This window comes from Triturus cristatus, chromosome 10, assembly GCF_964204655.1.
Source record: "Triturus cristatus chromosome 10, aTriCri1.1, whole genome shotgun sequence".
Taxonomy (NCBI): Eukaryota; Metazoa; Chordata; class Amphibia; order Caudata; family Salamandridae; genus Triturus; species Triturus cristatus.
The window spans coordinates 898,332,970-898,358,255 of NC_140593.1; the positions used below are offsets into that span (position 1 = coordinate 898,332,970).

At 45.3% G+C, this 25,286-nt stretch overlaps 1 protein-coding gene across 50 annotated transcripts in view; it reads right to left on the minus strand.

Moving 5' to 3' along the window:
* The window catches only part of MAP4 (microtubule associated protein 4), a 1,793,677-nt gene that overhangs the window by 667,404 nt on the left and 1,100,987 nt on the right, over window positions 1-25,286 (minus strand). For all 50 annotated transcript variants that reach the window (XM_085628688.1, XM_085628664.1, XM_085628660.1 and 47 more), the window contains one exon: window positions 24,631-24,768. In XM_085628688.1, coding sequence (XP_085484814.1) covers window positions 24,631-24,768 — 138 coding nt within the window. The remainder of the gene's footprint in view (window positions 1-24,630; window positions 24,769-25,286) is intronic.

Below are 25,286 nucleotides of genomic sequence, written 5' to 3' on the forward strand. Positions count from 1 at the left end.
GCACGATTTTCAGCATCTTTGGTGCGCCGGTGGAGTTCCTTGGTGTGGGTGCGGAGGTGAGCTACCTGCTCCTTCATTTGTGAGAGGTCATCCTCCGCTGTGGATCGAATATGCTACTTACCAGTATGCATCTGTTCTTGGCATGTAGGGCTGCTGACATTCATATCTGTGCATAGATCGCCACCTAGTGTTGGGTCCGGATGATTGCACATTGTTGTCCTGGAAGAGTCTTCGAAGTATCACGAGATAGGTGGCTCCTCCCCTGGACTACAGTGCGCATGGGCATCCCCTCCATCCTTAGATTGTTTTTCGCCATTGTGGCATAGATGGAGTGTAATACAGTGAATGATGACCATGCTAACTAGTAATTACTGAATGCTACAGCTGCTACAGGCGCCGGGGAGGAGGGTGGGCGATATGAATGTCAGCAGCCCTACATGCCAAGAACAGATGCATACTGGTAAGTAGCATATTCGGTTCGAGGCATGTTGGCTGCTGAATTCATATCTGTGCATAGATTATATAGCAGTCCCTCCATTTAGCGGCGGCTTCCTGTGCCAGCTGCAGCAGTCTGAAAAAGAGTTTTGAGAACAGCCTGTCCTACAGCTGCCTGCTGTCTTGAGTGTACATCTACACAGTACTGCTTGGTAAATGTATGTATAGTGGACCATGTGGCTGCTCTACATACCTCCTCTAAAGGAATATTTCCCAGGAAAGCCATGGAGGCCCCTAACTTTCGTGTAGAGTGGGCTCTTGGAGGAATTGTTAGTGTGCGCTTAGCTTTTTCATAGCAAATCTGTATACACTTAACTATCCACCTAGCTATTCCTGCTTTGGAAATGGGGTTGCCTTTGTGCTGTGGAGAAAAGGCAACAAACAGTTGTTTTGTCTTCCTGAAAGTCTGTGTTCTGTCAATATAGTACAGGAGAGCCCTTTTGATATCAAGTGTGTGGAGCATTCTCTCTGCTACATTCTCAGGATTAGGATAAAACACGGGCAGTTCTATGGATTGGTTCATATGGAACTGCGAGATTACCTTGGGCATGAAAGTAGGGTTGGTGCGTAGCACTACCCGGTTTGCATGAACCTGTATAAATGGCTCTTGAATGGTTAGTGCCTGAAGTTCACTAACTCATCTTAGGGAAGTAATGGCAACTAGGAAAGCTACTTTCCATGTTAGAAATTGAATCTCACAGGAGTGTAGAGGTTCAAAAGGTGGTCCCATCAGTCTGGTGAGGACCACATTTAGGTTCCAGACTGGTGAAGGAGGGTGTCGTGGAGGAATCACACGTCTGAGTCCCTCCAAGAAAGCTCTGATGGCAGGCACTTTGAACAGAGAGAGGTGCTGCCTATTCTGAAGGTAAGCTGCTAGTGCGGTCAAATGTATACGGATGGAATTGTATGCTAGATTGCATCTGTATAAGTGTAATAGATAACAGATAATGTTGTGCGTTGATGCATCCAGCGGATTGATGTCATTATTTTTACAATAAATGACAAATCTTTTCCACTTAGCCGCGTAGCAGGCTCTGGTAGTGGGTCTCCGTGCCTCCTTGATGATATTCATACATTCTGGAGGCAAGTTTAGATAGCCAAATTCCAAGATCTCAGGAGCCAGATCGCCAGGTTCAGCTGTTGCGGATCTGGGTGCTGAATCTCGCCATGGCTCTGCGTTAAAAGTGTGGGTGTGAGCCGTAGCCTTTGATGCGGTACCACGGAGAGTTCCAGAAACGTGGTGTACCATGGCTGACGTGCCCACGTTGGAGCAACCAGGATGAGCGTCATCGAGTGTTGCTTGAGTTTGCGTGCCACTAGCGGTATTAACGGCGCTGGGGAAAAGCGGACGCAAATCTGCCGGACCAGTTCATCCATATTGCATTGCCCTGCGACTGTGGATGTGGGAACCTGGCGGCAAAGTTTTGGCATTTTGCATTTTCCCTTGTGGCGAATAGGTCTATCTCTGGATGACCCCACTGCTGGAAGTACGGTTGGAGTACTGATGGATGTATTTCCCACTCATGCATCTGGTGGCTGTGTCCGCTGAGCAGGTCTGCCATCTGGTTGTCTTTGCCTGGGAGGTGTTCCGCCATGAGAAAGATGTTCCTCTGAATGGCCCACTTCCACATGCTCTGAGCCAGATGAGACAACTGTGGCGAGAGTGTTCCCCCCTGCTTCTGTATGTAGTACATGGCAGTCATGTTGTCTGTTCGGATCAACACTACTTTGTTGCACAGGTGCGTTTTGAATGCTTTCATGGCTAGGAAGATTGCCATCAGTTCCAGAAGGCTGATGTGCATCTTCTTTTGCTGTGTCGTCCATAGTCCCTGCACTGTGTGATTGAGTACATGAGCTCCCCATCCCTGGAGAGACGCGTCCACCGTCAGTATGATTTGTGGAACAGGCTCCTGGAACGGTCGGCCCTTGCAAAGGTTTTGTGGATTCCACCAATGCAGAAAGTTGTATGCCCGACCGCTCACCAACACTAGGTCTTTTAATTGTCCGTGGGCCTGATTCCACGGACGTGCCAAGCACTTCTGAAGCGGGCGCATATGTAATCTTGCGTGCGGGACTATGAAGATGCAGGAGGCCATCATGCCTATCAACTGAGTAAACACTCTTGCTGGGAGTGAGTGTTGAGGTTTGAATTTCTTCATTAGCAACTGAATGCTGTTGATCCTGACTGAATTTGGTTGTGCCGTGGCTGCCAGAGTGTCTATGGTTGCGCCTAGGTACTGCTGTACGTGGTTGGGTTGAAGGTGGGACTTTGGATAATTCAGTGAGAAGCCCAGGCTGTGAAGAAGGTGAATGGTGTGGGACATGTGGCTGGCACAGTGCTGGGCCGACTTTCCCTGGACAAGCCAGTCGTCCAGATAAGGATAGACATGTATGTGTGGTCTCCTTAAGTGTGCCGCCACTGTAGCCAGGCACTTGGTGAAAACTCTGGGTGCCGTAGTTACCCCGAAAGGGAGGACTTTGAACTGGTAATGCTGATTGAGAACAGTGAACCTGAGATACTTTCTGTATGAGGGGTGTATGGGTATATGGAAATACGCATCTTTGATGTCTAATGTTGTGAGAAAGTCTCCCTGACTGAGCAACGGTAGTACTTGTTGCAGAGTGAGCATGTGAAAATGCTCTGACAGAATGTAAGGGTTTAGAGGTCTTAGATCTAGTATGGGTCTGAGAGATCCATCCTTTTTGGGGATCAGAAAATACAGTGAGTACACCCCTGATCCTCGTTCCTTTGCAGGCACGAGTTCTATGGCTCCTTTTTGGAGCATACTGAGAACTTCTTGTTGGAATAAGTGCAAGTGCTCTGCGGACATATGATGGTGTCTTGGTGGTATGTTGGGTGGAGTGGACGTGAACTCTAGACAATAACCGTACTGGATAATTTCTCTCACCCACCTGTCTGTAGTAATGGATTCCCAGACTGGCAGGAACCGTTGGAGTCTCCCCCCGACAGGTGTTACGTGGTCGGGGGGCAGTGACAAGGCGTCACTGTTTGTTGGTGGCGGAGGACCTGGAGCTGTTGTTTCCACGGCCTCTGCCTTTGACGTTGTTTCCACGGTATCCACCTCTATTATTTTTATTATAGGTGGTCTGTGTACCTCCTTTAGTGTACTGCGACTGTTGGGAGTTTTGGCTTTTTGATGGTCCTCTGTTGCTGGAGCGACGAAAGGACCCACTCCGAAACTGCTGTGATTGCAGAGCCCCCATAGACTTTGCAGTCTCTGTATACTTTTTGAGTTTTTCTAGGGTGGTGTCAACTTCGGGGCCAAAGAGGGAGTTAGGGTTGACAGGTTGATTAAGTATAGTTGTTTGTATTTCTGGTTTGAATCCAGAGATTCTTAACCAAGCATGCCGTCTTAACATGACGCTGGTGTTAATAGCCCTAGCTGCAGTGTCAGCTGCGTCAAGAGCGCACTTAATGGAAGCGTTGCTGATAAGCTTCCCTTCTGTAATTAGGGATTCTGCTCCTTTATACTGATCTGGGAGGTGCTGTAGCAGTGTCTCTAGGGTATCATAATGTGCCCTGTCGTATCTAGCCAGAAGTTCCTGAGTGTTGGCAATTCTCCAGATGTTAGCTGCCTGTGCAGCAACCCTCTTTCCTGATGTTTCCAAGACCTTAGACTCTTTGTCTGGGGGAGGAGCATCACCCGTTGTCTGCGAGTTGTCTCTCTTCCGAGCATTGGAAACCACCAATGAGTCTAAAGGCAACTGTCCTCTTATGTAGGCAGGGTCCACAGGAGCTGGCCTATATTTTTTTTCAATTCTAGGGTTAAGGACTCTCGCCCTTGTGGTCTCCTTAAAAATGTCAGTAGCCTGTTTGAGGACCCCCTTCACCATGGGCAGAGTTTTAACAGATCTTTCTGAGGTAGAGAAGGTATCCATTAGAAAGTCGTCCTCAATAGGATCAGTGTGGAGCTGTACGTCATGATTGTTGGCGGCTCTTTCAATGAAGGCATTGAAAGCAGCCGTATCCTCTGTAGGAGACGTTTTCACCACATATGCTTGTGTGTCTGGAGCAGTATGTGGGTCCCCTGCATCAGTAGTGTCCACCCAAGGCTGGTTTTGGTCTTCAGGGTCAGTGTCCATAGGATAAGTGCCCTCTAGATCATCAACATCTCCAGCATCCACATTAGAGTGTGTGGGTGAGAATGACTGAGGTTATGTGGCACAATATTGAAGTTGTTCCACTAGAACTGGTGAAGTGGGTCTTTTTTTCTTCAATGGAATTTTGTAGGGCTCCATTGGTGTCTCCGTTACTATTTTCCGTTTGTATATGGAAAGTCTACCAGTATTGGCGTCGATAAATTGCCTGGGATCCTCATCGTCGCGAGGTAGTGCAACAGCTCTCTTTTATGTTTGAATTCCTGTCGGCGCCTCGACATTTTTCTTCGGGTCGATAGGTTCTTGGGGGTCGAGACACTTCTTGGCGTCGAACATCTTTGGTCGAACCGCTGGTGGGAGGCCAAACTTGATGTGCGTCGACGCGATGTGAACCGCGCTGACCGCTTTTGGCTGCGGGGCCGTGTTTGCGCCAATCATGGAAGCCTTGGTTTGGATGCGTAATAACGACTCCGACACCTTCTGCTTTACAAAGGGAGACGGTGCCGCGGATTGGACACGGTCCTTCGACGCCTTTTTGGTTGTGGCATCAAGCCCTGTACCAGATGTCGTTTTCGGGACACGAAGACTGGAATGGGGTGGCTCTCGAGGGCCGCTCTCCATATGTGTCGACGCTCCTTGGCGTCGATATTTTCGGATCGGCAACCTTCACCTTGATTGTAGGTGCCGCCTTCGGCTCGACGTTCGTAAGACTCCTCTCGGCGTCGACAGCCTTCTTTTGTGTCTTCGGCTCCGAGGGCTTCGAGGCCTTGTTGCCCTGGAGAGACTCTTTCACTTTCGGTTTCGCTTTCGGTGCCGTTGCCTTCAGTTTCGATTCTATTCGATTGAGTGATGGCGCTTTCGATACCGACGGCTCTTTAGGATAGTTCGACGCCGGGCATTTAAGCGGGGCGGAAGAACGAGAGGAATGATCTTGGGTAAGGCCTTGTGGCAGTCCCGCGACCTGAGCCTTATCGAGTGTCTCTTTGGGCCCTGAGTGGACCTGTGGGCGTAGCTCCTCTTCCGAGCTATCCTCCTCAGCCCCAAGGGCCTCTCCGTCGTCTCCTACCTGTTCGACGACTTCATCTTCCTCTTCATCTAGAATATGTTCGTCCTCGGCATCATAGTCGGATTCACGCTCCGACGCCGGATCCGATATTTCTCCTTGAACTTCAAGGTCCACGACCTCCTCATCTTCGGTCCCGAAGATGTTGTCCGGGTTTGGCGCTACTTTCTGCGCCTCGAGCCGAGCTGCTCGACGAATGCGAAGTGTTTTCTTCGATCGAAACCTGGAGCACGCCATACAGGTGGCTTTGTCGTGGTTTGGAGAGAGGCACTTGTTGCACACCGGGTCCACGTCGAAGCGAGCATATTTAGCGTTGCAAAGAGGGCAACGCTTGAAGGGGCTATTCGATGACTTTGGTTCCATCGTCGATCTTGATCGGCGCTGACGTCGAGGGGCAAATAGCTAACTTCTATGAAGATACTCGGCGCCGAACGAAAACAATACCGACGAGTAATAGGCCTAAATACTCTAAGAGCTAAGATTAGGACATCCGAACCCAATGGCGGAAAAAAACAATCTAAGGATGGAGGGGATGCCCATGCGCACTGTAGTCCAGGGGAGGAGCCACCTATCTCGTGATACTTCGAAGACTCTTCCAGGACAACAATGTGCAATCATCCGGACCCAACACTAGGCGGCGATCTATGCACAGATATGAATTCAGTAGCCCACATGCCTCGAACATACGGGATTCGACCTCCGTGAGTCGCGCAGTGGCGTTGCCGAGATCCTGCCGGAGGAGGGATACATCCACCTTGATTTCCCCAATTTTCCCCTTGAAGGATGCCTTTGAGGCACTAATTGCCTGAAGATAATTTCAATAAATGTTTATTAAAGTTTTCACCATATGCAATTAGGAAAATCGATATAACAAGCATATTGTCTTATGGCAATCTCCCTAACCCCTCTCCCTTCCACCCCCAACATTTCCAAGTGAAACTCCTACTTCCCCAGCCACTTAACAGGCAGCTTCCCAGCTCGATTGTGTTTCAGAAGGTCACAATGTCACTCTGTCAGGTTCTCACAATTAGAGTCCATCATTGACAGTGTCCAGGACAATTCCATAGTAATGTAACAATTAGGATTAGTTTAGAACGTGAAGGACTCTGAGCCTTTTTTGGCAGGTCAGTTCTTTAAATTATTTGTCAAAATAAAATCTTTCATTGCTTTTGGCAAATTTTGTTTCTTCATGCCAAGTAACCACCATACCTTGCTCAGCCAAGCATTTTCAGTTGGAGTGGACCGATGGCCCCTTACAGCAAAATTACGTGTTTTGCTGTCAGAAGCCTTTGGGAGATAAGATGCCATTTTCTACTATTTAGATGGTAAACGTCCATGGAAGGGCAACCCAGGATTATCACTTCTGAGCAGGTTGCCAGTTCGGACCTAGTAATCGCCTTAGTTATTAGCAATACTTTTCCCCCCCCCCTGTAGAGCAGCGTGATGGCCATGATCATATAATGTGGGTCAAAGCTCCCTCCACACCGCAACCCCTCCAGCATGTACTACCCCTCTGTTGTCCCATTTTCTCTAGTCTTGATGCCACCTATACAACAGCTTCAGCATAGTTTATTTCCTCCCAGAGAGTGCAGCAAAATTGTTCACATGGACAGGTATATATTTCTATTGTTTACTATCAAGGGAAATATGTAGCATTTTATCCAAGATCATTGAAATGTAAAATTCTCATTCAGTTTAGCAGCATTAATGAGTGTGTATATGCACGCCAAAATGTGTCATTGTCATATGTCAACAAGAATTTTCCAAATGGCATGAGTGACCTTGTCGCCCCCTACAGAAAAGGGTCTCGACAGCAAGTGTTGGACCTGGAAGTAGAGAAAACGGTCTCCCTCTACTAAGCCAAACTCAGATTTTGCTTGCTCAAATAAAATCAGCTCTCCTAGACAGAACATATCCCTTAGAGTTTTACATCCTCCCTTCCATCAGTGTTGGAACGCTTGTCTATCAACTTTAATGTGGAAGTATGTATTGCCCCTGAAATGGGTGTAGTGTGAGGGGTAAAACGACAATCCCTTTCTCAAAGCTCAGCTACCCCAAACTTGGAGTGTAGCTCTAGTTACTGGTGGGAATTTATAACTTGCCATCCCTCTGACATTTAGGCTTCCGGGGGTCTCCCAAAGTGGTCCCCCACTCAGCATGTGGCTCATTATACACCACCCCTTTCCGTCTCCCTCCTATGCCAGTGATACAAGAGCTCTGCAAGGGCTGCAAAGTAACAGAGAAGACGGGAGCCAACCCACAGTCAACCCTGAATTGGCTTTGCTGTAGCTAGGGAGATGCCTATACTCTCCTTTTTTTACCTATGATATAAAATTTAAGAATCAATGTTGAAGGTCAATTATGTAGCTTTTAGGGATCTTCAGGGTTACCCTTTGAAATATGTACAGTATTCTGGGTATGACAGACATTGTCACTGTTGCTATTTGCCTTAGCAATGACAGATGTCTATGGCGCCAGCTCCCAAGATCTGCCTTCATTGCCTTATGCAGGTATTGGAGATTTACCTCCCCAGTCCTTGTGAGAGTAGCGGCAAATCTAAACTGAGGTATCCAACAGAGTCGATAGCCCACTTCAGAGGCGTTTGTCTCCATACCTCTTGGATCTGTTCCCTAACGAGGGAAATATTCAATATTTCCAACTTGATTAGATTTATTTTAAAACTGGAAACCTTTTGATAAGCTTAGTTCTTTCATTTCCTTTTGCAGCAAGATGTGGACCGCGAACTTGGAGACATGTGTTCCCAATTGTATCCACTAAAAGTTATTGTTGAACCTGATTTTCTGGACAAGTGGCTCCAATGTTAAGATGAACAGGCGAGGAAAGATTGGAAATCTATGCTTGATGCCTCTTCTCTCTGCACCCACTTCGATGGCTGACTATTCACTTGTATTTTAGCTTTCGGAGTCTGATGGCTCACCAGAATCTAGTTGCAAAAGTAATGTGCCTGTCATGAAATCCAGTCCATCCTGTTGAATGCTTTTTCTGCGTCTAGGCTAGGGAGACTGGGATTGCCTTTTTATCCCATCACAATATTTAGGAGATAAAGGTCTTTTTTTGCATTGTTACTAGCCTGTCGTCCTTAATGAAAGTCAGATAGGTCTGGGTGTGTTATGTCTACCACTACTGCCATCAGACGGTTGACTGCAATTCTGGGGGGAAGATCTTTATAGCAAAATGTAACTGAAATATTGACCCAAAAGAGGCGCAGTCATCTGCTCTTTTGCCTGGCTTAAGTATCAAGAAAATCATAGGCTCCAACATTAGTAGAGGCTAATTTGTTATCCTGGACCATCTCCTGAAAATTGAAAGATCAGGGGAGTAGGGATGTGCTAAAGACCTCGTAGAAGGACGCCTGTAAATTCATTGGGGACAGGTGACTTTGTTGGGCATATGGACAATACAGCTTCGATTTCTTTTTGTTGATGGGTTCACCTAACAACTTTAAGGACAGCAACATCTTGGGAAGCTGTGCCTCTGCAAGCTATTGGGTAAGTCTAGAGGGGAATATGAGTTCTTATGCATATAGCTGGTCATAGAATTAGTAGAAGCATGCAGCTTTATCAGCTTCATTTATCAGAATGCTGCAGTTTTTATTCTTCCCTTCACTTATACAACTTATCTTGGTGGCCCTGAAGAGACTGCCAAGGCGAGGACCTGGCTTGTTGCTCAGTTCGTAGAATTTTTGTCTAATTTTACTAGGTGGTAAGTGACCTCATCAAAGGCCACAGTTCTAATTTGGCCCCTCTTCATTATATTTTGCCTCCATATTTTCTGTGATTGTGACAACTTGTGAGACAATTCAAGTGCTGCAAGTTCTTTACGTATGCAGGCGTCTGAGTGTTCTTACACTGGCCACCTCAGCTATAAAATTCCCCCTTATCACTGTTCAGGTCCTCCGATATGGTCACTGCCTTCAGCGGACCTGTGTCATGTTTTAACTACTACCCTTTGCTTTCTTCAATGTAAGTTACCACTACAGGGTCCCTTAGAAGTTTGTTCTGTAATCACCACTGACCTCCAATCCACTGTGTATTTAATCTTGGGCTTAAGATTTGAGTTTATAACCGGTCCATGGTCAGTCAAGGCAACAGGGTGTTGGACCACATTGTGTAGCTATGGGAGCAGTCTCTTCTCAATAAGTATATAATCAAGTTTAGCATAGCATTGTGTACTCTGAAGTAAAGAGAGTAATCAGTGCCCAAAGGGTGTCTAGTTGGTCAAGCATGGAGCTGTATCCTGCCGCCCGGGGAGATAGCCAATATTCCCACCAATTTGTTCTGGGTCTTTTCTGCAACTGTTCAGGACCATATTCAGGTCTCCCCTCAAACCCAAAGGATCCAGGACTCTACCATAATCTTTTGGATTGTGTGGGCGAGGAAGTCTTTTTGGTTTTGATCTGGGACACTTATAAAAGGCAATACCAGTGGCTCACCTCAGAGTTTGGGCCTGACAACCTTCCATCTACCCTCTGAATCGCTGAGGAATTTCTGACGTCATATCCGTGGAGGACGTCCGAGCAGAGCCATGCAACGCCGTCCCCCGGCGTGCAGAGGTACTGCCGAAAGATCTCCCGATCCAGACTGGCGACTGGAGGATATTCTAAGTTAAGGAGTCTGCGACTAGATGTCTCTATTAGATTAAAATATTTTATAATTTGTCGATTTGTTTGATGACTGCTTTTTGCTGTATTTGTATTTTTTGTGGTTCAAATCCCAGAAATTGGTTAGGCGATGTCCCCGGCTTTCATTAATGACTCAGTATGGTTTCCCATGTTCCAGTAATGATTATGGTGGGGTCCACAGAAGTCAAAAAGTTAAGAACCACTGGTGAAAGGGAATCCAAGGTGGTCAAAATCCCAAGGTTTTCCGCCCGACCATCGGCCCTAAGGATCATCGGCCCTAAGGATCAGCAAGTCTTCTCCATTGTCAGGCCTTCCCCAAGCCTTACAATCACCCGGTGTTGCATCTGTGGTCTTAAGTCAATGTGGGCAGTGTTCCTCAGCAAGTATTGGCATTGTTCAGGATTCTTTGCAGTGAGGTGATCCACTGTTGCTCAGTTTCTCTGTATTAGTACCATCGCTGATTCACAACCTGCCAGAATCTCAGCTTTCCTTGGTGTGCGTTGTCCTTTTGGCTTCTGCACTTTTTGTACTGGGGACTCCTGGGTCAGGACGGGTCTTTTTTTTTTTTTTACTTCTACACATTGTCGCTATTGGGGATCAAGCCAAGTATGTTAAATGCCTCTCAGTGGTTTTGTGACATGTTTCCTACCTTGCCAGTCGAGGTGAACTTGGAACAGGTGCCCCCAGACATATTTAACACTATATCTTTGAAGAATAATGTGATGCACTTAAAGACTTGAATGAGTAGTGTGATTGGGGCAGATCTAGGAATATATTGATCCCGGTTCTATTGTAGTGATCAGGCCAACTTTTCTGGTCACTTTCATGATCGCCTCTTTGTCCTTGAAGTGATGACTGTACACAAGAATATCCGAAGGCCTCTTTGGATCTGGAGGTCCCTTTTTTGTTCTATGTAGCCCATTAATTTGTATTGGTGCTCCTCCTGTCCGAGTAAATTTTAAAGGAATTTACTTATATCTGTTCCTTCCATTCCCTGTTGTACCCCTCAGGTCTGCAGGTTAGAGCATCAAGTGTGGTTCTCTAGATATTCTTTCTATTCTTGGACAACAATGAACTGTTCGAGGGTGATCAGACACATTGTGTATTCCTCAAACTCTAGGCTTCTTCTATCTTGAGAGGTTTCCTGAGTGTTCATCTGGGAGCCTAGATTGTCAGTGTCTTTTCTCATTTCCGCAAGGCTCTGCTTTAGATTGGGGCGCACTGTACCCAAGTTTTGGAGAGCCCTCTGCCTTCACAGTGAGGATTGGTCTGAAGTAGCTCCTTGATGTGTCTGCAACACTTGTTCCTTCTGGCTACTATGTCTACTCTAGTAGTGGTCTGTGCTTGTAGTGTTGGACTGAGGGTGTCCAGTTGAGCATTGGCAGCATCGCGCATAAGCACCTAAAGGTGCTCCCCCTATGCATGTTATTTCAGGCTCAGTGATACAGTGGCCCTCAATATGCTCCAGCAGTCACTAGGGGTCCACATCCTGAACCCCATAAGAGCTCCGCTCTAGGTCAGTAAAGGCTCACCCGATTACCGATGTCTCGTCTGGCAGCTCAACAGCTACCCACAGCTCTTTCTGACCAGGGTCTCCTTCGTGCCACTAAGCAGTTCCCCTCCTGGGTATTCAATTCATGGGGGGAGGCCAGTGTCCGCTCACAGGGTTCTCAGTGGGCAGTAGAGCAAAAGGTCTGGCCCTTCGGGGAACCACTAACAGGGGCAAATATCTGGGCTAGATCTCCAGTTATCTGGAGCTCTCTGGCTATCTTAGCTTGCCTCAAGGGAGAGGGTAGGCACCCTATCCCAGCCTTCCCAAGCCTGTGGTGCAGGGGAGTCAACTAGGTTATGACCCGGGGCTCTCACCTGCTGTGTAGGTCGCAAACTGGGCCTCTCTCAGTCCCCATGAGGTCCTTTGTTTCATTAGTGGGCCCCATCACTTCTTGCCACCTCATTGCTGCCATAGGGGCTTTAAAAATCTTTCTTTCTTGTTCGCTTTATTCGATAATTCATATCATAAAAGCTTTCATACAGTACAGTCAATACTATATACATCAAATTTTGTAATGGTTAAAAAAGATAAAATGTTTAAGAGTACATGGTATGACAACAATAAAAGTAAATGGCAATTCATAAAAATTCCCTTTAAAAACAACTTACTACAATCAACAAGGGGTCTCAAAATCACAATTCATTCCTTTAGACCTCTTTACACTAAAAAGTGGGTTCAGAATTTAATCAATAGCAACATTGGCTAATTTAGTGGCTTTGGAAATGGCTTTCGTGCGAATGATCCAAGCTGGACCCAGGAATTTTGCAACTCCGCACACAATTACTGGCCTAGACGCATCTGATCTCAAGATGCGTAGTGCAGCTAGATGATTCCTTGTTCCTAGCTGAACACAAATAGGTTTAGCCATTTATTCCTGGCCTGCTGATAGGCCGGGCATGCAAATAGGCAATGAGCTATTGTTTCGTGGGGAGCTTCGCAACACGGGCAACTAGGGGAGAGATTTTTGGCTGGATCCCTCTGAGCAACTGAAACATTAAGATACAGTGACCCAATCCGGAAAAGTATATACAGCTTTCTATCCATAGGGACTCGTATGAAATCAAGATACGGTTCCAAATGGCCAACATGTTTAAACAATAAAAATTCTTCTGTGAGTTTCCCGTGCCTCGGATAGGATAGGTGACGCTGGAGTATCCAATTCCAGTAGATCTTTTTTAACTCTGCCTTGGAGGGCTGGGCTTGGTTCCTCCATGCGTCAGCTAAACCCAACGAGACCAGGAGTTCCTTCAGATCAGGGAGCCATTTTACCCTTTTACCCATATCCAGAGCAATCAGTTCACTGAGACCGGTCGCATAATGCGATAATTCTGGGGTGGATCTTAATCTTGCCCAGTATAAAAGGGGGCGTAGTCTAATAGTATCGCTCACCCTGCGCCTCCCTGTATCGAGGAATAAGGGAGTTAATGGAGTACATTGGGGGACAGAGAGGATATCTCTTAAAAACGTATTCTCTGACTTTTGTATTTCATCTATTTTTTCGAACCCCCAAAGTTCTGCTCCATAAGTTGCCGCGCTAACTGCCTTGCCCTCGTAAACGACCAGTGCAGGGGAGACTAGTCTAGAAATAGACAGACGTTGTTCTCTTACAACTGCCCCTGGTGCCCTTTTATGACTTAGTAGCATTTTATTCAAGTGTGGCCTCCATGACAATTGGTCCAATAGCCTCATCCCCAAGTAATCAAAGCAATGAACTTGCTCAAGATAAGAACCATTAAGGATGAGTTTTCGGTCTAAACTGTTTTCCAGGGTTAAAGGCCATACATTTTGTTTTAGTAATGTTAATAATAAGGCCCCTTTGAGTACAAAACTCCTGGAAACGAGTAAGTAGTAATTGGAGACCCATGGGGGATTTGGAGATCAAGAGAGTATCGTCAGCAAAGATAAGTGTAGCTATTTTTTCCCCCGCCAGGGCTGGTGCGTCAGCTGGAAAGTGGCTCAAAAAGTCCACCACACCATTCACATAGAGCGAGAAAAGCGTGGGAGCCAGAACAAAGCCCTGGCGGACCCCTCTCTTCACTGGGATACTCTCAGTAGTCTGACCTTGGTCTCCCCATCTAATTCTTGCGGAGGTACCGTCATGGAGGCGAACTAAAAGGGATAAAATATAGGGGGGTAAACCCAATTCCTGCAAGACGGCCCACAGCTTGGCGCGTGGAACTAGGTCAAATGCCGTCTTGAGGTCGATAAAAGCGAGATATAAACTCCCCTTTGCAATAACAACCACTTTCCAATATAGTAGTAATAGTCGGAAAACTTGGTCTATAGTACTAGTAGCTTTCCTGAAACCCGCTTGACATTTGGATAAAATTTCCCCTTCCTCCATCCAAAGGTGAATTCTGTTAAGAAGAGTACGTCCTACCACTTTTTGCATACAATCTACAAGGCTGATAGGCCTGTAGTTGGCAGGAACTTGGCGGTCACCTTTCTTAAAAATGGGAATAACTTCGGCTTGTTTCCAGGATGGCGGAACTTTGCCGCCTTCTAACATGCTATTAATCAGGTGTTGGATATATTTGGCCCAACCACCTGGTTCCAAACGGAACAGATCACCTGGGATGCCATCAGGTCCTGCGGCTTTAGCTGGGACAATGCTATTGATAGCCCTTAAAACCTCCTCCCTACTAAAAGGAGTTATATGGTCCGGATTGAGTAAATATTGGACAACCCTACTAGACTCTCCCTCTGCGTCAACGGCATATAAGTTTGCAAAGTGGTCCCACCAAATCTGGCTGTCAATGTGGTTTGGAATTGGGACAGTGCCTGCTCTACTTTTAATGCTGATTAGTGACCAGAAGGAGGCAGAATTTCTCTTAAAAGCCGCTATTTTCAGCTCATCCCAATGATCCTCTTCCCAAGCACGCTTAGCTAATGTCAGGGACAAGTTATAATCCTTCCTTGCTAATTTGACCCTGCTATTGTTTTTATCCTTGACCGCATCTATTAGCGCTTTTCTTTTCTCTTTACAGAGATCTGTGAACCAAGGGTTAACGGTATTTTTTCCAGGTCTCCTTTTTCCTGAGCTAGTGCTGCCAAGAAATTGTTCCGCAACCATGGAAATAGTTTCCTGGTGAATTATAGGGATCTTGTCTCTCGTCTGTATCGAGGCCATGGCTTCCTCAAGATCTCTGGTTTTTTCGGTCAATATTAAAGATATAGAGGAGATCTTCTTTTCGTCAGCTAGTACTCTAGGCCACCTTAGCCGCCTTCCACAATTGGAGGGTACTACCTCTTTGGAAAAAAGGTGGTCAGCGTCACATGCAGAAGTTATCGAAGCGGCCCATCGGTTCTGCAAGGTTGGAGACAAAGGATTGTGATCGCTGTCTACTGTAAAGCTAACCTCCATATCGGCTAGGCTTTCCCAGAGACATAGATCCAGCAGGATATAATCAATACGGGAAGGACATGACAGTTTGTTAAAAGTGTTCGCCCCCTTGAGGTCTGACAAGGTTCTTCCATTTACGGCTCTTAAGCCATATTCCAGTATGAGGGCATTAACCTGCATGACAATCCCAGTCCATTTTTTGATTGGAGCCAAGGAAAGAGGAGGCACTCCCCATCTTATGTCTTCTTCATCTAAATTCAGGGGGTCCTCAGTACCCAAGGGCTCAAATGTACAATTGAAGTCCCCGGCTATGATGGTTTTTGAGGAAGGAGGGCAGTGTGCTAAGAGGAGTTCTAATTCACTCAAGATGGTCGAGGGCCTGCCACTCACTGTTCCCCTGATGTAGACATTAAAGAGGTTGAGTAATTCACCTTTTTTTCGGGCCTTGATAGAAAGCCGCAAGATATCATGATTATTACTATCATTAGTAGTAATAGACCATCCCAGATCGAGGTTAATCCATATTAGGAGTCCACCTGAGGGTCTACCCTTGCCACTAGAAATTGCAGGGATGGAATAGGTGGCAAACCCTGGGATCGAGAGCACTTCCATGCTCCATGTCTCCTGGAAGACACAGACGTCATGCGTACTCACAAACTCAACCCAAGCCGGAATATTCATATTCTTCTTAAGGCCTGCTATATTCCAGGACAGTATTTTTAGTTCATTCGTCGCGGATAAGCTAACAGGATTGGGTGGAAGGGCAGATAATGTCTAGGAAGATGGAAGATTAAAATTAGGTAAGGAGAAGGAGTCCTGGACAGTAGAACTTGGACTAATTGTGTTCTCGTCTAGATGGAGCGTAGGGAGTCAATCATTTTTATCAAGGGAGGATAAGAGTGGGACTCCTCTTTTAGGTATGATATTAGGAGAAGTCACTAACCGTCGCCTGAACTGGATTCTAGAATGGTCAGGGGAAGAGGTTCTATATTCCAATGCAGCCAGATTCTCAACTGGTAGGGCATCCAACAAGGTTAACTCAATCGCATCAAAATTAGAATCTGGGATAGAACATCTCTTAGCCTTCACGATGTTCTCCCTAATAATTGAACGACACCCTCGTACATGACAAATCCAATGGATTGATTTATTAGTTAGTGAGTCGCTAGACTCATAAGGGCCTAGGGAAGAAATCTTTGGAACATTAGTCATGAAAATAATGTTGGGTGATCTCTGGCCAGGGGCCATTGGGTCTCGGTCTACAGGGGGTCTAGGGGTCTCAATTAGCCCTGAATTCGATGTTCCAGGCTTGGGGCCCTGTTGGTGACCTCCTCTCCAGCTGGGGATGGTAATAAGATCTTTGCAAATAGACTTGGGAGCTGTTCCGTCCCCCCTAGGGAACGGTTTCCAAGTCTCAACACCTGCTAGAGCGTTGTTCAAATTACCCCCACCAGTAGGGGCAAAGTCATTTTCGTTAGTAGATACAGGATCGTCCACTATAAGATGTAAATTTTCAGAATATTTATATTGGGTGCGATCCAAGAGGTCCTTCAATAGTCCTCTAATACCCATGACCTCCCCTCTAAGCTCCATAATGACCCTTTCTAAAGTCTCCAATTGTAAGGGAAGAATTACAACTACAACAATGACACTGGCTATAATGGTTCAGACCGGGCACAAAAGGGGTAAAATCATGGTTAACACTTATTGAGGCTAGAGGGGCAAATCTATTAGAGCAAATTACATTTGGGATCAATTTAGAACAGCTCTCGCCCTCGACCAGAGCGTCTCCCTTGTTACTTTCATTTAGATCTACAGACACATAAGGGTCCCCCACTATCTGCTTTACCCCTCTTTTCTTATGTTTAAGAAATACCTCAGGTATCACTAGGCTCTTGGAAGGGGAAACAGCAATTTTTTTGGTGGCTTCCTCTGTGTTAGGACTGGGGGCATTTTCTAAGATACTCTCGCACTCTTCGATAACAGTGTCGATTCTGTCCAACACACGATTGGCTGCAGCACATTTAGTCGATTTCTTTAACCTCTTTTTTTTACTTTGGATAGAGGTAGAAGTAATGTGGGCAACCATCCCCTCCATGGCTTTCCTCTTCCCCATCAGTCCTGATTAAGGCCCCCCTACAGTACCTTCACCAAACAATTAAACAGAATATAACTACTCAGTGATGGGCTAGTGTCAATGCTTCCTCTGAACAACCGAACACAGCTTGAATGGACAACTCAAGGGGAGCCAGTTAATAGACACAAATAGTCAAGGGGTACCTCTACCGGACAGTAGCGATAGGGTCCTGGCCCTGCCCTGCCACAGTCTGCCTCTGATGGCCTCAGACGGCCCGCCCTTAGCCCGGCGCCGCCCGCACGCGACGCGGATGGAGCCTGTCCGATTTTAGCGCCTCCAGGCGCGGAAGCGTGTTTGATTGGGGGTGGGGCGGGGCCACTGCTGGGAATTCTGGGGGCTGTAGTCCGCTGCCTCCGCTCCCCTTGCGCTGCGACCAGGAACTGCAGCGGCGGTGAAAGGGAGTGGCAGGGAAGACCACAAGCACCCGACGGCCAAGCTTCACCTCCCAAAATCCGCAGGTAAAGGTGTACAGGTAAAATGCCCAGAGAGTAAAGGAAATCAATATTGAGCTCTTGCTCAAGAAGTACTCTTCCAATTTATCAATATTGTTCGGGTGGGCAAAATGCAACAGTCAAAAGTGATGATAAAAATTCATAAACCACGATTAAATAGGTGAAAGACGCAAACTTGTGGATGTTCTTCACTAGCGGAAAAGTTTGGTAGCGTGCCCCAGCCAGGGCAGCCTCTTTACCCAACAAGGTTTAGAGAGTCCCTTCCACTCCCCCTCACTCTGTATGTCGAAAGTTATCCTTCCAGCCTCTCCACCCTAAGCAGCCTGCATAAAACCAGGTCGCCTCACATCTCTTCCTCACCTCCGTTTTTTTCGATCGCCACAAGATCCAGATCCGCTCCTCAAGGCAAAGAGGCAAAAAAAAAAAAAAACTGCTCCAATATCCTCCACAATTGATTCCCTCTGGCTTGTCCAGCGCTCGAAAATCGGCAAAATCGGCAAACCGCGACAGTAGTAAGCGCGGGTCTCAGCGCACTGGAACTATCGAGGTGTGCTGCCCAACTTTCACCCCGTGTTGCGCTCAGAATCGGCAGACCGCGGCATTCACGAGCACGGGCAGGAGAACCCGGCACTGCCGAGGTGAGTCGCCATTACGGTGGGGGGGGTTTAAAAATCAATGGGGCCTGCCTACAGGTGGTGCAGTGGTGGCCTCACCACTGGCTGCCCAAGTTGCGCTCTGGTGCGTGCACTATCTTGTGTGTTCCTCATGGGGACCAGGATTAGGGATCTTTTCTGTGCAGTATCTTTAATTGTGGGTTGACACCTCCCAAAGTGAGCCACTCGCAAGCAGTTGCCCAATCTTTCATTACACAGAGTCCATCATGTGACGGCCGAGAGGGTCGTTTAAGCCCATGGCCGCAGAAGAGCAAGTAAACTACACATCAGATGCCATCTTGGTTTGACCACACTTCCCAAACCATACTTTAATAGGATTGAGGAGAATGTAGGACATATTGTTTGGTTACATCAAACCCAAGCACTATTAAATCATGGCAAGAGTCTAACCAAGATGTTTAGGGGTAATACACCAAGCATTGGTACACTGATAATGTGAAGTTACAAAGAATTGGGAATTACAAATACTTCAGTATCATTTTGTCTAGTGTGGGTTGTTGGCGCTGGTATGTAGCAGATAACGTGAGAGGAGTCAAGTTGAGACTAGGTGAAAATCCAGTGGGGTGTGCTTGTTAACCTTAATGCGGATGTGATTATAGAAGTCAAACAGAACACACCTGTCTTGGATATGGAAGGAGTTATTCTGTAGAGGGCCTGGTAAACATCAGTGTTATACTGAATATTGTGAGTAGTAGCTTTGTTGCCTGGTATTAAGAATGAATAGTTAAATCTAAATCTCTCCAGTACAATGTTATCTGCATAGATGCAAAAGATTGATGAAATCGGGTTCAGTCATCTTTTCCTCTTACAGACTGAGGAATCTTGGTATGATATAGCCATATTGGATAGAAGATGTAGACTGCACAGGAAGGAGATGGAAACTGTTGACCATTTATTATTCATTTGCAATATACTTTGTCCTTTGAGAAAGAAAAAGTTACATACCTGTAACATTCGGTTTGCAGCTCAGAAGAGTCACATGATGTGAACATGCATGCAATCTAGCATTGAGTGTGGATGTTGCAAGTTGTTAGTCTTTGAAGAAGGGGTCTCAGTTTCGAGATGACTTGCGATACCTTGACTAAAATCCACAATGCACACAGACTTCATCGTAGACTGTTGTTCCCTCTTGTAAACATGTGTAGAAATGTGAAGCAGTAATGTCTCTGTACTAACAGAGAAAAATGTATGTAGCAATATATTAATTATTGAACATTCCACTGTGAGCTCACTTGCAGGAAAGTGGGTGGGTGCAGGTGAATCTATAGCACTACAAGCTGCAAACTAATTACAAGTAACATTTTCCGTCTAAAGCAGGTTATACTGTAGATAACATGCAGTGCATAGATTGTACAGAAGTACCCATCTCCTTAAAGCAATGGCTTGCGAGCAGCAGACAAGACTATTTGACTCCGGTTTCAAGTATGCTTTTTCCAACTTGGGCTTATTGCATGGCGTGTATGACCACACACTAGTGCTTAGGGAATGTGTGGATAACAGAACATGTCCCGGCTTTACAGAAGTGGGATGTTATCCAGGAAGGCCATAGTGGCATCTTTCTTATGACCTGAATGTGCAGCAGGCACAGACTGTATTGTGTTTGGCTTTGCTATAACAAATTCAATGCCTCCAACAATTCACTTAGCATTATCTACTTTGGAAACTGGCTTGCCCAGAGGAAGCTGTCCATAAGAAACAATCAGTTGATTGGTTTTCCTAAAGAATTTTGCAAAGTTAATAAAGTACATAAGGGGCCTTTTTAAACCTAAAATTTGAAATGCCTGTTCTGGCACAGCCTGTGATTGATGTAAAGGAATCATGGAAAGCAATAGTTTGCTTGACATGCAAAGGGGAGAAGACCTTTGGCTTTAAACATGGATGTGTTCCAAAGAGAACCTCATATTTGTGCACTTGGATAAATCGCTCCGCCACTGGTATGGTTTGTATTTCATGAAGCTTTGAGAAGTGAAGTGACTACAATAAGGAATACAACTTTTCAGGAAAGGAACTGCATCAGACAAGAGTGTAGCAGACCCCAGAAGCCTTGTTATCACCGGGAACTGACTGGTGGTGTCTGTTCTGCAGGTAAGCAGCTACAGCAACCAGATGGAGCTTTTTGGAGGAATAGGCTAGTCCTGCATGTGGGAGGTGTATCAAGTAGTAGACACTATCTTGCACTAGGGCCTCTAAAGGCTATTTTAGCAGATTAAAGCAAAAATGGACACATTTTCCATTTGGCAGTATAACATGCATGTGCATTCCCTTTAAAGCTGTAAGCAGCCAAAATTCCAAGACTTCAAGTGCCAAAACTCAGGATCCAGTGCTGTGAGGGCTGGTGATACAACTGACATTAATGCTCTGTGGGGTCTGGGCGCAGGGGAGGTTCCTTAGCTCATTTTGATGTATTAACATTTCCAGAAAGAGTAAGCACCAAGGCTGTCATGTCAAGGTTGGCATGGCTTGAGCTAGGCTCACTGGTGCTCATCGCATCTTCCTCACTACCTATGCAATGAGTAGTAGTGGGGTAAAAGAATACGCAAATGTCACTGTCCATTTGACCGATAGTGCATTGCTGACAGACTGCTGCAGAGGGCAACTGAAGGAGAAGCTTTGATATTTAGCCTTATTGTGCTTGGTAAATTGCCCATTTCCAGATCATTCAAAATTGTGTTGTAATTCAACCCTGGCTAGTGATCATTCAATGCTCGCCTGTGAAGTTGAAGCCTTGCAACGTGCTTGGCCCAAAATAAGACCCACCGGCTCTGTGGAACAACTCGAGCCTGTAAAAAACACAATGTGGACCACGACAAACCCAATTAAGCTCGGTGCATGGGTGGGCCTGTCCTTGGACATGCTTCAACAAGAAAGCAATGACACAATCACAGTAAAGCTCTGGGAGCCAGTGGTTGATTACCCGAGGGAAAATCTAAATAGCGTTGTGAAGACAGGAATAGATAAAGCACCATTAAAATTCTATCAAGCAGCTGAAAGGAAGCAGCACATCGAAACCTTAAAACACAGCTTAAATAAAGCAATGTGAAGGATTAGTAAGGACAAGGGTGAAAATGTACAATTACGCCTACAGGTCATCACAATCCGCCAGGAATATAGAAAAGCCCGGTATACTCTCAAAAGGGAAGATGAAGATTGGAGGTGGAAGAATGCACATGAAGTATTAAAATCAAAGATTCTGAGAAAATTCTAGACCTGGGCAAACAAATGTTTTGACCCAAACCACCAGACAATCAACAGACAGTGATTGGTAAGCTCATTTTCAGGCTCTCTATGTGGAATCTGCAGTGGAGGATTGTCAACTTAGAATCAAAGGAATAAGAACAAATGAGCCAATGAAACACACGGCTCAAGATGGTGACAATAGATCTGTGTGTTAAATGGCAATGAAACAGCAGATCTAACATTAGCCTTCGGAACACACGCCATCAAGCGAGCACAAGTAGGTGGCGCGCACGTACCAAACGGCATCCTAGCAGTAGTGTACAAAGTGCACTCTGCCGAGATAAGCAGCAGTGATGGCACCCTTGTTCCAGCAATGCAGATTTGGCAGCACCATTCCAGAGACATGGAGAGGCTCACTCTTGGTCCCAATTCATATAAAAGGTCCCCGAACATGTCCAGCGAATTAGGGATTGATCGCTTTGCTGGACATGGAAGGGAAGTGTTATGCTAGCATACTATATTGTGTCGCTGAGCTAAACAAAAAAGACGATCCCCACAGCTCAAACCGGTTTCCAAAAGGGCTGCAATATCGAAGATAATCTCATCTGCTCCACTCATTTGATTGAAGTCACATTAGCGTTAAAGAAAAAGTCCCCGTATCTACAATACATTGATTTTCAAACTACTGCGTTTGATAGTGTATAGTGCCCAAGGCTCTGGGAAAAATGTAATAATTTGGGTTGCCCCCAAACTTTATTGAAAGCAATCATCACCCTATACTCGGACACCTGGGTGAAAATAAGTCAGCTCGGGATCGACCACCACGAGTAAAATTGAAACTAGGATTAAAACCAGGATGCATTTTGAAAAAAATCAATGAGCACACCAGACTTATCCCTCCTCCTCAAGGTTATAGGCTGCAAATTTCTCCCCACTGCGATCTATGGGGCGATGACATTCAGAGATAGAATGGCAACCTGGCTGGACAGAGCGCAATCATCTTGTTATCAAAGAGTGTTCCAGTTGCTGAATTGTACCTCACATGTGAAAATCCATCTAGAATTCAGGTAAACCTCACAGCAATGGTTATTAAAAGCCAGGTTTGTAGAGTACAGCCTGAAAGTTAAGCAGGTCCATGAGCGTACGCTAAAAATCCATACCTGGTCATTGAGAAATAATCAGGCAACAAATTGGCATACATTTTTAATGCATGTGGTGGAGGCACTGGAAGCACAATCAATATGGGTAAGTGGGTTGCCAATACCTGTGGTGTCCAAGCTACTGACAAAACAAGTGAAGGTAATATCAGCAGAATGTGCTGCACAATTAGTGAAAACACTGGGGCATTGTAGTTGGGCCACAACACTATGACTCAAGAGTCTGTCATCCGATCTCTCCTTGCCCCTCAACTTGTTAATGAAGCACCAGTCATTGGGCTTTGGCTTAGTCCCGCTGAAGGCATATTGGTAAGGGCGGAGATACCTTGAGGCGACGGACAAGCAATGTCACCTTTGCACCAAAGGGGAGGAAATGTTGACCTATGTGCTCTGCATCTGCAGGGTATTGAACCCGCTAAGAAAATGTTGGCTTTGACCGATCTGGCATATTTGAAGTATCTGGACCTGCCAAGGAGCGGTAGAGGCATGCTTGAGAGGGGACGCTGCACAATTAGCTGCTCGCTTTAGAAAATTCATGAAAGCTGTAGCAGCATTGTTGGTGACTGCTCATCAACAAGAAACAGACTGAGAAACTTGAGCTGTCATCTGATTTTAGTATCTTACTAGCACATTTGTACTGATATTAATGTTAATGAATTATTTATGAGTAATACTGTATACTTTTAGACAAATTTCCTTTAATAACGATTATTTTAACAAATGTACTTATTGCAATGGTTTTAATTAACTGTAATAAATACATTTTGAATTTGAATCTAAGGAGGACTCTGCATACTGGTGCTGTGTGTGTTTTGAGGGTGGTATCACGAGTCACCTAGAAACCAAGACCTCTTTTTCAAAGAAAAATGTACATCGTCTGCGCCCAACATTAGATGGCAGAAATATGCACAGCTTGTGATATACTGCAGCATGTACTGCAACCATAAACATTATAAAATATTACTGTATCTTTATAGAAATTGTAAAGATTAGGGCACGGAACCCTGAATCATAGGGAGAGGTACATGATTGAGCATAATACGCTTTCATGTTATTAATTGTAATTGTCATCACTTGCTCGCTTTATACTGTGTATCCTAATACACCTCCATATGCTAGTGTTGTGTATTTAGCTTGTGGACTGGTTCTACTCAATATCTAAATGTAAAAAAAGGTCACATGTTGAAGACAAAAATAAGCTTCTTGAAGAAAAATAGAAAAAAGTGGAATGAGTTTATTGAAAGGAAAAAGGGAATCTTGCGCAAGTTAAAACATTGACAGTAATGATCAACATTTTATTTGTGCAAAAATGTTACATCCTCTTTCTGTTGACTGAGGTTTCAGGAATCCAGAGTTCTAATCCCACAACTATGCACTTCAACAAATTGTGAATGTGAGGGATCCAATAGAATTCAAAGTGCTCAGAAGTAAATACAATATCAAAATATGAATGAAATGTGGACACTAATGAGTTAGATTACACTGTTTTCTTCCTACTAAAAATTTCACTAACGCAATCAATATTGAAGATCCAGAAGGATCCACAGTTATACACTTTGACACTGGTTGTGATGGTTAGCTGTCCGCAACTGTGATTAATTTGCTACACTGCACCTACTACGCTGAAAGTAGACCCTAAACAAGTTCATCAGTACACCCCCTTATTTTACATGCATTAGAGTGAAAAATGGTTTAACCAGGCCTTAAAAAGATAGATGTTCATGAGATGGAGGTTTTTAATCCCCTCCGTCCTCTAGTTGAAAGTAAAGAGGGTGCTTAAAGCTGGGTGAGGAGAGACGGCTTACAGGCGTGCACTAACCTGCAGTCTGTAGAAGGGTTCCTGGTTCACTATGGAGAACATGACAAGGAGCAGCAATGTGTTTCTCCTCCTCCACCGTACAAGCTCCATCAGCAGGAGAACGCGCTTCTGTGAAGTTTACGGCTGATTCAATCACATCTGAAAGCAAATAATGATAAATGAGCAGTTCATATATGAACTTATATTTTATTAAGGCACAATGCACCCGTAATAATACTGATTAAACTAGATTTGGTCCCCATTTTATGCTTAGCCAAAAGGCAGGTGAAATGAAGCCATAAACTGATGGATGGAGTAGTATGACTACCAGGTTCTCTGGACAGAGAGCATTTTTTGGATGTGTCTGAAGTTATATTGGGTCACATATTGAATTCAGATACTTCGAGAGTATAAGAAGCACTACTAGCAGTTCCCCCTTCCTTCTTGTATTATCCCCTGCCCCCATTACCCCTGTATCTGTGAATAACAAGCAAGTAGCTAATCATTGTGCACGTCACATTGTTATTTTGAGAAATAAGAGCAAGCTCTAAACAAAACAAGGATTTCCGATATTATATGCCTACAACCCAACACCCACTTGGTTTCTACTTTGAATTGAACTGTCTTGTTACAATATTTTGTAGTTTGTACATATTGTCCTTGTTGGTACACTAGTG